Source organism: Micropterus dolomieu, linkage group LG08, assembly GCF_021292245.1.
Source record: "Micropterus dolomieu isolate WLL.071019.BEF.003 ecotype Adirondacks linkage group LG08, ASM2129224v1, whole genome shotgun sequence".
In the NCBI taxonomy this organism is placed as follows: Eukaryota; Metazoa; Chordata; class Actinopteri; order Centrarchiformes; family Centrarchidae; genus Micropterus; species Micropterus dolomieu.
In genome coordinates this window covers 19,863,964-19,878,972 of record NC_060157.1, presented here as the reverse complement: position 1 = coordinate 19,878,972, position 15,009 = coordinate 19,863,964, and the positions used below count along the sequence as shown (strand labels likewise).

The window sequence follows — 15,009 nt, the reverse complement described above, 5'->3', positions numbered from 1 at the left end:
TGTGTGGGGAGAAATTATAAATATTTTGCTAGAGTTACAGAGCTGAGATAAGGTCCAGGACTGTTGCTGTATAGTAGCAGCTGCAGCCTCAGAGAAGTGAGGTGGCAAGAGAAGTCAAGGGGGGGTTGGGGTGACAAGTGACCCTGCAGACAGGCTGGTTCTGTCATTCTATTTGCCCCCGCTGTCACTTTTCTTCACATCTCTAAAAGAATGCAGGGGCGGGTATAAAAAAAAAAAAAAAGAGAAGGCAGAGATAATGAAGCCAGTCCTGGAGGGGGAGAGATGGAAGCGGGAGAAGACGAGGAAGAAGAGAGGCCAAGCAAGGGGTGATAAATAAATGAAGAGCACCAGTGCTGATTTCTGTGAGTGCGTCAAGGCTGGAGCTACATTTACACCTGTCCCTCAAGGCTGCAGGGCTGAAAAGGCACAACTGGTGATCAAATCACTGGGCGCTGTGTCCTTGGTTGTCCAGAGTGAAGGCGCTGCTCCTCCAGGGCTGGGCAGGTGGAACACAATAGGCCTTCTGACCACCCACACCCGCAGATACAAAACACACCGGGCAAATGACACAGCTAACACCATGTACTGGACTCTCTGACAGCTCCCCCGCTTCAGTTACATAATGCTGTCTGAATACGATAAAACGTCTCTGTGAAAGTGTGGATGAAGTTGCCATGACCCAGGTTACAGAATAAATTAAATGGGCTCCAGGGCAGAGCAGTAATTCAACGTTATCGCCTTTCAGAGGAATTTTATTGTACTAATATGATCACATAGCGTATAGCATGTGTTGTATCTGATGTCATATAACAGCGGAAGTCAGGTCATTGCATTTAACGTCAATTTGGTGATTTACATGTAATTCTGCAGTAATGTAATACAGCTAGACCAATAATTTGGCCTGGCCAATTAGCTTAGTGCAGATATTTCATACTGGTGTAAATGTCGGCCGTTAAGTAACAAGAAATTTATAGAATGAAAGTGTCAAACTAGGTTTGAGGTCATTTAGAAAAAGTAATCTCAAGTTTATTTTACAATGTCTAGAACTAATATAAGGGACCTGCATCAAGACAGTTTGATTATGATATGCGTTTCTGTTAAACATTACTGTTGGCCAATATAACGTTATCGAATTTTTAAAACTTCCACATATTGACTTTGGACTTAAAGATCCTGCTGATTTCAGACACTTGCCACAACAAAGACAGATAACATTTTTTCTAGCCTCTGTCTGCGAGTTCAATAATAATTAAAGATTCCGAGAATATATTAGTGTCTGTTATTACATATAAATAACACTGTAATGTTAATTTTCTCAGATTCAAAAAAAAGCCAAAAGTGACTTACTGAAGTGATCACTTTATCGTCTGAATAGGGTTATTTACAGCTTCTACTATCAAGCCCCCGCTGTGCTTCTTTGAAAAGTGGTCTGTGGTAGACCTGCTGCGGTGGAGTGTGGCAATAAAGCCTGCCATCAACAGGCCCGTCCCCGACTCTGATCATCTTCGCACAGCAGTTTAGCTTGGCGCCAGCAAGCAGGCGTAAATACAGGCAAACTCATAACTAGTCCACAAAAGGATGGCTGACTTAATTTGTTGTGATTCGGTGTGGTCCTGCTGTGGGCGCTGGCTTTATTCAAATGCGCCCATCATGTTCAATTACAAGACAAATCAACCCATTCGCTTCCAGTGGGTCCGAGCTGCTGGATTCAAGGCTCAACAGCAGACTGCCAAGCTTCAGGCATAACCAAACAATATCAAAGTGAAAAAGGATGACTCACCCAGGAGGAGGAAAGACTAACACAGAAGGATTTTATTGGTGGAGCCTTGTGTTTTGTTTTTCTAAGATCTACAGTCAGATCAGTCAGTAGTGTTATCTATAAAAGGGAGTGGGTACACAAACATGAAGTGCAGTGTCATAAAGCATCAAGGCCAAAGATGAAGCTCTCAGTCGTTTTGACACGGTGTTATCCAGCACTTTCATTCCCCTCCTACCCGTTCACGATGTGGTGTTTGATCAGAGAGAAGGGCTGCCATTTTCTGATTCCAGCCCTTCAACAGCTGTGGTGAAATTCACATCTAAATTCAAATGGAGGCTAACATTACCAGCCCTCAATCTTCTTCTCTTTCCAGACTTCCACGCTAAAGATTTATTCTGTGGGTGATAAACAGGATGCAGCTGCTCTTGGGCCTTGGAGGAGCTGGAAACTGACGAGTGTTTTTACTGATGTCTAGTGAGGCTGGGCCAAGAGCCTTGTTTTAACTCTTTCTCAACAGCTCCCTCTAAAGACACAAACCATGCTCTGAGAGACAGCAGGTACCGTTCAAGAAATGCCAAGAAACATATACAAACAGAATACCAATTTGTTGTGTATGCCAACTTAAAGCAAAATATCTTTGTCAATACATTTCCAAATTAAATGCACAGTTTTCTTACCACTTCATCCTCAGACCAGCACTTCTCTATCAGTTTGGGTACAGGCTTCTTCACCAGACGCTGGAGAGCTTTTCCTGCATCATAGCTGCTCTCGTGAAGCTGAGAAAAATCACAAAACATACCAGGTTATAATTCTTATTATAAAACAACAGATATATCAAAAAACAACATTAGCTAAACTTTATTTATAGTGACACATGAGGGCATTTTGGAGCTGTACTGACACACTTAATTGAGCCGAGTTGTATTACAAAGGGTTGCAGTTAGTTAACATGCAGCCTTTAACAAGAGATCTTAGAGCATCAGAGGGAATGACGAGCAAAGATCCAAGAACCAGCCTGGAAATAAACAACCCACTGACAAAGGCAATTGCTGTGCAGCTTTAAGCTTGTGTCACATTCAATTGGCTGAAACAGGCAACGCTGAAGCTCTTCCTATGAGAATAAACAAGCATTGCTCATTAGAATTGCAAATAGAGAAGAAGGTCGAGAGACAATGACCTGCCCGCTATGTTAATTTCCCAGTTTATAGAGTCGGAATATAAATGCCCTGTTTATGATGATTCTAATCTCTTTCTTGTGCTTGATTCCTCAGTATTCATTGTCAATGTGACGGACAAATCTCTTATTATGCCTAATGTATTGAAAGCCTCTGAGGCTGGGTTTACCACAGGGGGCTACTCTACTGGCTCAGGGGCCTTATCATTGCCCATTACTGTGGAGCTGCATCACAGCTATAATAACAGTGGCATCCCTGCAATTCAAACATAACATTTTATTGTGAAACTTCAATGGATTGGTGTTTCTTTCCCTATCATGTACCCTTGATTTCTAGTGTTAGACTTGTTGCATGGCTACTTACAGTGTTAAGTGCGTTTAATGTAGTGTCATCTCGTGAGGCTGCTAGACACCCGTCTTCTGTTGAGCCTCCGTCACACATCCCTGCAAAAGCAGCCATGCTCCTGTGTACACAACACACATGAAATCGACATTACATCGGCCAAAGGCACCTAGTTACAGAGCTGTTAAAATATCATGACTTTTCTGTCCATGTAGGTCTTTTTTTTAAATCATGTCTCACAGGCTTAGTAGAGATGACAACAAATGACCATTAGTTGGGGTCACCTTAACACATTTCCCCTGCATTTAGCAAACTTTAAAAGTGTTGACAGGTAATTACAAATGGCATTTCATGTACACAGATGAAAAAACATCAATGCAGGTACTGCAAAATGGCTACTCGCATAACTTTATAAAATTAAACCGGTTGTAAAAAGACGGCACTAGATTTAAACAAGGGTACTAACCGACAGACTAACCAACAATCTGTAGCGTAGGTTTAGGGAAAGCAAGCCAAGAAATCTGTCCATAAACTAGCTAGCTTGCTAATGTATAGAGTAGAGCTACAACATCAGTCTATTAAATGATCACTGGACAGAAAATGAACTAGCAACTATTTTGATAATCATAATTTCTTTAAGTAAAACTGCAAAATATTTGATGCTTCCAGATTCTAAACCTGCTGCTCTTCCAAGTCTTACATTACAGTAAATTTAACAATTTCGAGTTTTGGACAACACAAAGCATTTGATGACATCACCTTTGGCTCGAGTCCTGCGTCTTTTTAATTAAATCTTATTCCTCATAAATGTATCATACAAGAGGCATATTTAACCATCTGTACTACTCAATAAATCGATATTTTACTGACAGCAAAAAAGACACATTTGATCTTCCTTGTATACACGCTCGTTCCAGCAGGAAAAAATGCTTTGACATTAAGCAGATTATGATGCACTATATACACAGAAATGCAGTATAGGTCTATATATAACTGGTAAGCATTAAAATAAATAAGTGCGGATAAATACAGACTTTGACAGAATTTGTACAACACCGTCTGTCACAGTGACAGATGTGATTAATTACACGATGGCCCCTTACTACAACATAACAAACAGACCCTGTTAACACGTATCCCTTTCACTGCAAAGGGAACGTTTGAGGCTACGTATTTTTGAAACAACTATTGGTGATAAGTCTTTCCTTGAACTAGCAGCCCTGCCCAGTCTGAATTCTTGCGTTTCTCAGGGCTCACCTTGCGGCTCTGAGGTACATGAGAAGATCACAGTCATTAACCCCCGGCATCCAGACCAGCTCCTCATTCTCGGTCACAGCCTGGCCACCAGGAGAGGGGAAAGGCTGTAGCTCTGGGAGCTTGGCCTAATTAGTTCCAGGGAGAAGGAGAGAGACAGATGGTGTCACACTACAAATAGCATGCTTGAAGAAAATATTAGCTTTCAATCCCCTGTCATCAACTTTTCACTGGGTGGCTGGGTGGTGTTACAGTCGCAATGATTCAATAGCTTAACACAACACAGTACTCAGATGACTTTTATGTCCTTGCAGCAGGTCAGATAAACAAGGCCGTCTCAAGACACTGAGTGTTTTGTTTTTGTTTTTTTAAAGATGGGGCATATAGAGATCCTCCCTAATTTGGAGGTAACATATTACAAATAACTTACTGATATATTTAAACACAAGCAAGTTTGTATAGAACGTTACAGCACAGTTTAATAACAGCTCAGGCTGCCAGATGCAAATATTACTGTGAATTATCATGCAAATGTAATGCAAACATCTATGCAAACTGCGCAGCACGCTTAAAAGATCGTGATTCCACACGGTCTTCACCTTCTGATAAAATTACTAATGAAATCCACACATCAAAGATCATTTTGTTATGAAGATGCATGCAAGCTGTTTCCATTGTGTAAAAACACACACACTAGAGAAATCTGAAGAAAACTGCTGGCTGATGTGTGTTCTACAACGACTTACTTGGTGACTGGGTCCCACTCGGATTTCCCCTTGTGTGCTGTTTAATCGCCTGAGAAAAGACAAAGAAGGCAGATTGAAACTAAATATTTACTTGGCAACATTTCAATGTGAGCTGAAAGAAATCTGTCGGCATTGCGCCTGTTGAATCGGCAACAACTGCACAAACTACAATGTCACAACTGGGTATAATAACTAACTGAAGCTTAAAGGCAGGGAAGAAAGAAAACTATCAATTCACAACCCGGACAAGATCAAATACAATGCCAAGTGACAAGGGCTCTACTTTTTACAGTGGAAATCTTTCCAGGCAAGTCACATGTGAGAAAAACACATAGTGTTTTATTCTGAAAAGCAAATGAAGACTTTAGGAGAATATTCCTGGTCGACTGCTCCTGCACAGCTAGCTGAGCAGAGCACATTTGCAGGCTTGATATTGTGGATGCAGCAATAAAACAGAATCCCCCTAAATGGAGGAGGAGGAGGGACGGAGGTGGGGGAGCTGGCACTGGATATGCAGGGCGAGAGCCTCTGAAACGGCTGCTGGTACAAATGTTGGTAGCCATAGCAACTGCAATTTAATAATAGTGTTTTCTGAACCTCCAGCTGCAGCGGATTAAAGAAAATGACAAGATGTTCCTTTTGAAAAGCCTTTCCCTCCGTTGCCTAGGTAACAGCAGCGATTTTCATACTGCCGAGCGTGGAGCGGCCCAGAATCTGTCAGCGTGATTTGCACCCGGAGAAGCTCGCACTCCATCATGGAGACCTGGCGGAAACCCGAGAGGCCACAGCCCTCTGGTCTCTTTACAGTCCTCCGACCACAAAACCCTATGACGGGTTTATATTTGCCCCCCTCCTTTAACAGACCTCCTCCTCCACCTCCTCTCAGACAGGAGAGAGTAATCCATACTGTTATGAACTATGGCTGACAGAAGCACTGGCACAGACGATGTCAGCATAGGCCAAAAAGTGAGTTTCAGCTGCAGTAAAGGACCCCAGGCCTGCCAGGGCAGTCTGCTGCTCCAGAACATGTTGAAATACTTCATTTCATTTCGCTGCAAACATTCCCAGCAGATAAACACCGGCCCTAAAGCGATGAATAGGGCTGATAATGAAAAAAAATGGTAGTGTCTTGCATCATTAGCACTTCAGATAAGATGTTCAAGGTTTCATAACGCTTTCACAACGTTTGAATGTTCATGTTTCTTGAGCCATTACTTGACTGAAAGTTTTGAAATAGTTATTACAAGTGAGTAGCATAGAGCTCCCTGATAACTATTTGGAGTTATTAGAGATGAAGCATGAAACAAAGAAATACATCAACCTGCTTTTTTTTTTTTTACAGAATATCTCATAGTACATACTTACATACAAATCTACTTTTTATCTACATTGCTAGTTTTAAGAGATGAATGTTTGCAAGGGATAAACTAAGAAAATGTTGAATACTGTGAGTGAACGTGAATCTGGTCTGTGTTCCTGCTGAGACAAAGTTCTGCAAACGCGTTCCTGACAATGTGCAGTCGGCCAGGTCTGCTGTACGTCTGGCAGGAAGCTGTAAGGATGACAAATGAGGACCCCATGCACCAGAATAAGAACAGCGTCTGAAGACTGTCGTGTTTTACTCTAGGCAAATCCCTGAGAGCAGACATTCAGACGGAATGCTGCACAGGTCCTGAGAGAGGAGGCAGAACGCAGATGTATCGCAGCAGGAAGCTCTCAGGAGTTTCCATAAAGACTGCAGGTATACTTGAACAGACAGCCTACTGAACAAGCAAAGTACTTATAAGGGGGTGATAACGTTAGGATATGTAATATATCGAACAAAATGCCCGTGTTCATAGTTCGTTTTTATTTCTTGTAGACTAAAAAACCCTCACAATCTAGTCTTTTAATGTTCTGGCTCTTAATACCAACAAGGCATACATCCAGCAGGATCTTAAAGTTATTAGTTACAATACTGACTTTTTGTCATAATGTTTTTCTCTAATAAGCTGCACAAAGCATGTTGCTTAGAACAATAAACAATGTAATATATGGCCAGTTGTTATGCACAACAATTCATATCTAACTCAGCATTAGCGCACAATCTCGTCAAATAATTACAGGCTTACTTATTAAACCCAAACAACAACGTGACAGTCTGGTCAACTTTGCCAGTGTGTGCAATCAAGGACAACCCCGCCCCCCTCCATCAATTTCAGCCAATCACAGCGCGAGCCTGTGGCACACTGACATAATTGCAGCGTAGCAAAATAAACCAAACTTCACGGTATTTAAGTACCACGACAGGCAGCGTGCGCGCATGACACCTGGGTTTCAGGTTGTGGCGGAGCCTGCTGAGCTTTGTGTGCATCCCGGCATCGCTCCATACGCCATGTCATCCCGATTGTAAACAGGAGCTGCAAAATGGAGCCACCGTAGCCTCTCCGGGTCTTATAACAGTCATGTAAGCATGCAGGTTTGCACGTTTATCAGACGAATACTCGCAGATGCATCACAAACACTATGCATAATGGGATATCTGATGGTGACACATTAATAAAGGTGTGATCCAGCGGTATTTCCATTATGGCAGCGCAGAGGCGTAAAGTTAACGGTATGTGATCTGCAGAGACAGCCTTCATGTTCAACAGCATTTCAGTTCTCCTGCTACTGACACAGTGCGCACACTCGGCGTCCGTGCTCCCCGACACACAAACACAGCCGGTAAACATAATGACAGTGATGCGGACAGCCTGCGAACACCACACGCTTTTGTCAGACAGCTGGAATGCGACTCGCGAAAATAAGACGAGACCAACGCTCGCGCAGCAAGCATCGACAGCACGAGAAAGCACGAGAATATGATCACAAACCTACCTCCTGGGACTGAACAAATCGTCCATTTCTGACATCGAGCCCTAAGGTTGGGTGATGACACTGTGTGTGTAATGCTCGTTGGTATTAACTCCCCTCTCCCACCTATTTCTAGGTGCTCAAAATGGAGAACCACGCATTCGCTCCGGAGAGGTATTCACTGAGCTTGTGCTGTGACCTCAGCCTGCACGTACAGCGTCGCAAGCTCGGCTCGCCGCTCTGTAGACACTACTGAGCATGTGCTGCGACCTCACACAAGCGCACACACGCACAGACACACACAGAGGCAGGCAGACACGCATGCAGGATACGGAATTCATCTCTCCCCGTATGTCTGCGCCATAATAAACAAGAGTGAAATTGCAAGGCTGCAGGCGCCCCGCTCAGAATACCAAACGAGTGGAGCAGAGGAGGGAGGGAGCGCGAGGCTGAACAGGGCCCAGGAGGAGGGGGCTCTCAACTGGCAACCCTCGGTGCCAATAACAAGGACAGCTGTCACTGCAACACGTGAGACACACCAAACACCAGCAGTGGATGATAACAATGGAGGTTCCAGGACTTTGCTCGAGCACCTACACGAATTCTACAGCTCGTCACGAGACTACCAATCAAAGTTTAACATTTTAAAAGGTTATCTACCTTACTGCATTTAAACAAAGATATTTAAGTCTTTTCTGTTGAACCACAGGCTTTGTTCAGGTCTTCAGAGTTCATGACACTTATCACAAAGGCTATTTGACCATTGCACTGTGTGGCCAGCTGAGCAGACATAACAGACAATTTAGTGTTACTATCTGAAGAAGCGTAAAAGAATACAGCCATTACTCATTTTATTTTTCATGCCTGAGAAAAAGGTTTTTCATCCTGATCAAACACGTGACTTAAAATACCACTGATGAAACTTCAGGTAGATTTTCCTCTCTTAATTTTTTTTACAAAAAAACATGAGTAAGAAAAGCTTGACATTTGTTTGACAAACAAATTATAAAGCCCTGGGGGGGTTTCACGGGCTCATTCTCCACAATTACACAACATTAGGACAGGTCTTTGTGCACTGATAACATTGACAGCAGTAATGCGCAGAAAGCAACATCAGATGTACCCAAATCCAAAAAAAGCAGAGTGCTCATGTGTAATGAAAGTGAGAAAAAGTTCTACAAAATTCATACATTTTAATAGTATTCATGCTGTTGCTGGGTTATACTGGAAAAAGCACAATCACAATATTTTGCACTCAATACCTTGATATCTACAACAATATTTAATCCTACTAGGGATGTGTTATATGGTAACTGTTGTGATATAACTTAATAAAAACCCTGCCATCTTGTTTAATATCATTTTAATTGCATTGTATCAGCATAATGCCCAGCTTATAACAAATGACTAAAAAATTATTCAATTCAACCTATGAACTTTATTATATAAATTTATAGCGGAAAAAATTTGTCGATGAAGCCACAGAAAATGAAAATGTCTGATTATTCTATTATGATAATCCTTTGAATAATTATTGATTTAAAAATACAAGTAACACTCAGAGTGCAGATCTCAGCAGGTGTGTCCCAGTGTAGGTACCTGATCTGCTAGGTCGATGGTTCCTACACTTACAGATGACGCAACACATTATGATAGGCTCTACGCGGGAAGTGTACAGATGCTATGTGTTCACGCTGCAGACTAATACATTTATACAAATATCTACAAAATATCTGTTTTATAGATGTAAAAAAAAAACCAACAGATTGACATTTGCTTTAATAAATATTAGTCCCAAACTGCAGCAAGACATTTATGCACAGCACAGCATTAAATACAAAAACATTTTGTGTCTCAGAAAGTTCAGACACACACACACACACACTATATATTTGGATACATTTTGTAGTCTGTTGCGCGAACACACAGCCAATCATAATGTGTTAAGTCATCTGTAAATGCAGGACCTGAAGCAGATCTACCAGGCCGAGCATATCTGGTACCTACATAGGCTATTTGCAGTCAAGATGGGGGCGAAGATAACAAAAATGGGGATCTTCCATCGGGCCTAATTTTGGTGGATCATAACATATGGGGGGTAAGGAATTAATCTGCTGATGCTCATGTTCAAGATGAGACCAAAGCTTTCTATGGATGACTGTTTTTGAGCCACAACAAAGGCCAAAATTTGGTCGGCAATCGGTGGGTAAGCTTTGTTTTTAGCCTAGCCGATTGCTGGAAATACCTTTTGCTGTAACGCATATCATAAAATAAATTAATCAATATAAAATATGAATCAGGTCCTTGACCATACAGTCATACATGCTTGCTTGTCTTTCTTGGTCTCATGTGATAGTAAACAGAATATTTTTGGTTTTTCGGACCATTGCAGTCTAAAATTGCAATTTTGAAGACATCACTTTGTACTTGTGATTGGCATTTTTCACAATTGTCTGACATTATATAGACAAAAAAGTGTATGGATTAATCAAGAAAAGAATCGTTTGTTGATCAGTTTAGAGGAGAGTTGACCCCTTTGAATTTCTGGCCTGTGGGAAGATTAAGATTGATGTTGTATTACTGGAATAGACTGGACAGAAAGCTCCTCACCTGGTTTCTGGGTTATATCCGAGGATATAGAAGAAGGAGTCGATGCGGGCTTTGAACTCCCTGGCAGCAAAAATGTCGGAGAAATGGGAAATGTTGCATTTCCCCCTGTGAGAGAGAAGGCAGGCTATATTAGAAAAAAAACAATACATGACAAAGTGATGCCCTAGCAGGAGCAGATGTAGCCCTAATTAGAAACTCTTGGAGTGTTCATCTATTGGAGGTGACAAATACAGCAGCAGGTATCTAGTGCCTGTCAGAGCCTGCTAACTTCGCGGTGAGACACCAGGCTCTGGCTACTGAACCCCTAAACACCAGCTTCACATGTCAGCCCTGCCTCGTCTGCCGCTGCTGAGTTGTGGTAGACGTACGCCGCAGAGATCTGGACAGGAATTTATCCTGTGTGTCTCCCTCCCGACACGGTTACCCCCCCAAAGAGCAGAATGGGCCGAGGCTCTGACCACATCTTGGTAACATTTCCTGTTTCCAGCACCCTGGTGTCTGGCTGTATCAAAATAACAGATATCACAGGCATATGGAGCTGCGCTGCTTTGCGGAGGAACAGTATCTTCCTCCCACCGAAAAGATTAAAGGGCGCTAAGGAGAGCTGTCTTTGGAGAGCTGCGGCATTACAGCATCCCACTGGAATTCCCTCCCGTTTATCTAAAAGCCTGGAGAATAACTCAATTCAAAGGCCGCTCTGTGCTGGAGAAGTTGCGGCTAATTTGCCCTGAAATCAGTGGTTTCTGTGAGATGCGGCTTTGGCTGCCTGCCGCTGTGCTGCTCACACATGTTTTTGGTTAAAGAAAAGGGGGAGACGTGGTCGGACAGGAATGGATGAAGAGAGAGGCAGTAACACAGAATGAACACAGAATATCCAATTTTCAGACCTAGAAAATAATTACGCCTGTATTTCTTTCTCCTGATATTAAGCCTAGATAGAGCGAGTGCCATCAGTTTCACACTAGAGGCTCATGTTCTGACAGGTGTGGGGGTTGACGCACAGCCATTTCAATCAGTGTTTTAATGTAGGACAGCATGGGACGTTTCTCAGTTGTGGCTTCCCATCTTTCCACATCTGGTCTATTTCTACAGCACCTGCTCACAGCGGTAAAGCACTGTATGTTATTTTAACTTGTGAATGTTGCATAAATGCAATAGAAAATGTTTCTTTTAGAGCAGATTCATCGAGAGCCGATAGAAACACAGCAGTAATGCAGTACTATTATCATATTGCCACTGTTCAGAATCCATTAAAACACAGATATTGTCATAGTATTTTGCTTGAAGCATTAATTGTTGGTACAATAGCACCAGAACAATATTATTATAAATATACTCTTATCTTACAATGTTTAAAAGTAAGCCAATTATTATTACTTTCACCGATTTTCCACCTGACAGCAAATTCAAACCTCAATACTAAAAGTTTCATCACCATTTAGTTTTCCCTTGAAAAATAGGCCACAACTGTGAACAGGCAAATGCAACAAAATACCACAAATTAAAACTTGGTGCTCTAACAGGGGTACTGTCCTATAAATGAAAGCATTGCAAATGCATCAGCCACAATGTTACTGGACCTTTAGGGTTGGACATTAAGTGTTAGAGAAACCTGTGCGTGCTCCTTCAGAGTGCACCTTCATTTCTTCCACCACAGCTAAGACAATACTGCTCCCAGTTTCTCTGTGTGTGTGTGTGTGTTAATGTTTGTTTACCTGAGAGCAGCAGCATGATAAGTGTCCACGTAGTCAGAGATGAAGAGTTCTCGACTCCTCACCACTGGGTCTGTGATAACCAGATCCCGGCCAGAGTCTGGAAGGAGAAAAACACAATTTTACACACACATATATATATGAGAAAGAGAACCAAGCTCATTCATCTATGACAAAAAGGGAACAGAGCTAAAGTAGCGTGGGTATTTGAACTCACTAATAAAATCATGAGCACAGTTCTGCGTACACCCAAAGTAACACGTACCTCTGCAGAGGTCAATATTATGCCACATGATTCAATAAAATCAATAAGGTGCTGTCCCCTGAGGAGAGGACATAATGTTCAGTTCTCAAGTGAAATGACCCTGGCGGGGGTTAAGATGCATCAGCAGCACCGAGACGAGCCGGCACTGGTTGACAAATGACCCGAGTTGTGGCGTGCTGTGGCCACTGCGCTTCGGCCTTGTGACATCAATTCTAATAATCCTGAGTCCCTGCTGCAAGGACAGACTGCAGATAGCGGAGCGCCGCACTGAGGCTGGTTCTGGAGGGACAGCACACCAAGTGTTTTGTTGATAACCTGAATGACATATCCAAACTAAAGCCTCACCTCTGACACAAGTGACACTTGGATTATTGTAGAAAGCGAAAACAGCATGACACAACTGGTTTATAACTGTGACTGCATATGCATGTATTTTCTGGTTACAAGGCGGTTTTTACACAGTATATTGTTGAGTTGACTGTATTCTGTGAGGCAAACTGAGACAAGCTCAGCCATGAAGGGGAACATTAGCTAATTAGAACTACTAACAGGATATGTCAACAGGTACTGCTCCTCGTTCTCAAAACTGAGTTGGAATGGAAGCAAGAGCAATCCACCTAACAATCTATACCTTTAAACAAAACTAAATATAAATGAAACTGCATGTATCTGTACAGTAACAGTTTTAGGACAATATTTTAGGTAAGCTCAAATAAGGGTTGAGAATTTATTTAAAATCAAAAAGACATTTCTTAATTTAATGATTAAAAAACAATACAGTATGTGGCTCAAACTATAATAACTAAGTCACTGTTAAATCAGATTTTTCTCCACGGCATTTCATTTTTGTCGTCAGGATTTGATATTCAGTTGCTAAAAAACAGCGACAGTGCTCATGTTCCCGTGGATGGGTATGTGTCAAGAGCGTGATGAGTCCACTGGCACTGACGGTGTTGAGTGTGTGTGTGCTCAAGGGCCACATGACACTGCGGGTTATTAACACTTGACAGTGCTGCTGTCTAGCCTGAAGGAGTGTGTCTAGCCCGAAGGAGTGTTACACGGGGAACAGCATGGAGCCACGGGATTGGTTTATCTGCCTGGGACACTGTTGTCTGGTTTCTGTTTGAAATTTAATTCACAGCTAGCTCTTATATCCCCCAACAGTCTGGGGAGTTGAAGCAGGGGGGTGTGTGTGTGTGTGTGTGTTGTGTCACACAGCAAGTAAGCGTATTTACTTTCTGTGTGTGTACTGTATGTGCGCACATGTGGGGATGGTGTTTCAATGAACACAAGGCAGTCTCACCATTCTCATTGTTGCGATCCTGCACCAGGTGCTGATAGACAGAGTCGGGCACCTCTGACTGGCGGTAGTACCATTTCACATTCATCAGCAGATGGTCCCGTTTACTCTGCAACACAGAGAGACAGAGCGAGTGAGCAGGAGACAGAAAAAAAAAAAAAAGAAGATGAACAGACATCATTTTGTTTGATTACGACGTCACAAACTGGCCTCTTGGCAAACTGTGCAGACACACTGTTTATGACTCACACAGGCTGATGCCAAAAAGCACGCAGAGAGACCAAGTCAATTAAAAAGGGATTGCAGAGCATTTAGAGCCTTAATAAAGTAAACAGTTGGATGGCCGCTGCTGGAGGAAGTGTGGAGAGAAGAAGAACCATGAGGGGGGTGGATGAATGTTCAGTCTCTGCCTCCTACAAATCAATCCTGTGCCTTCAGGTCTGTCTTCACTTAAAGACAATACTCAAATGATTTTAACATACATTTATGAACAGGTACTGCATCCATTTACCATGCTTTGGAAACTTTAAGTGCTGCCACCCACTGGCCTTTTGATAAAGTGCAAGACAGCAAAGGCTTGTACTCCCTTACATGTCCAGCAGGTGGCGGCACTGAGGTGAGAAGAGGGGTTTTTCAGGGCCAGTCTATGAAAAAACAGAGAGGGAAGACAAGGGAGAGGGGGGTGGGGCTGGAATAAAATGGTAGAAACTGAGGCCAGCGTTGAGGTGAAGGATGAAAAGGGCAAAATACTGTTTTCATTTCATGTTATAAAATATTTATTGTGCCTTCACATAAACCCAACTGACGGTCACAGTGGTTTGAAAGAACATTAGAGAGACTGTTGGGCTGGGTGCTGGACTGCGACACAATCCTATTGGCCCAAGCCATCTTTATTAGGTACTCGGCTACACTGCACTAACCGAGGGAGACACCTGCACCGCCGCTGACACCAAACCGTGGAGTGAAGGAGAAATGAGCATATGGGGGGGGGGGGGGGGGGGGGGGGAGGAC

At 42.6% G+C, this 15,009-nt stretch overlaps 1 protein-coding gene across 7 annotated transcripts in view; it reads right to left on the bottom strand.

Moving 5' to 3' along the window:
* The window catches only part of rerea (arginine-glutamic acid dipeptide (RE) repeats a), a 125,426-nt gene that overhangs the window by 24,436 nt on the left and 85,981 nt on the right, over nt 1–15,009 (bottom strand). For 5 of the 7 annotated variants that reach the window (XM_046055687.1, XM_046055688.1, XM_046055689.1 and 2 more), the window contains 7 exons: nt 14,002–14,107; nt 12,437–12,533; nt 10,722–10,826; nt 5,277–5,325; nt 4,534–4,658; nt 3,298–3,397; nt 2,437–2,535 (listed from right to left, as the gene is read on the bottom strand). In XM_046055687.1, the coding sequence (XP_045911643.1) occupies nt 2,437–2,535; nt 3,298–3,397; nt 4,534–4,658; nt 5,277–5,325; nt 10,722–10,826; nt 12,437–12,533; nt 14,002–14,107 (681 nt within the window). Of the gene's footprint in view, nt 1–2,436; nt 2,536–3,297; nt 3,398–4,533; nt 4,659–5,276; nt 5,326–8,135; nt 8,427–10,721; nt 10,827–12,436; nt 12,534–14,001; nt 14,108–15,009 lie in introns of those variants that run through there. The other 2 variants (XM_046055692.1, XM_046055691.1) reach the window with 2 other exon arrangements.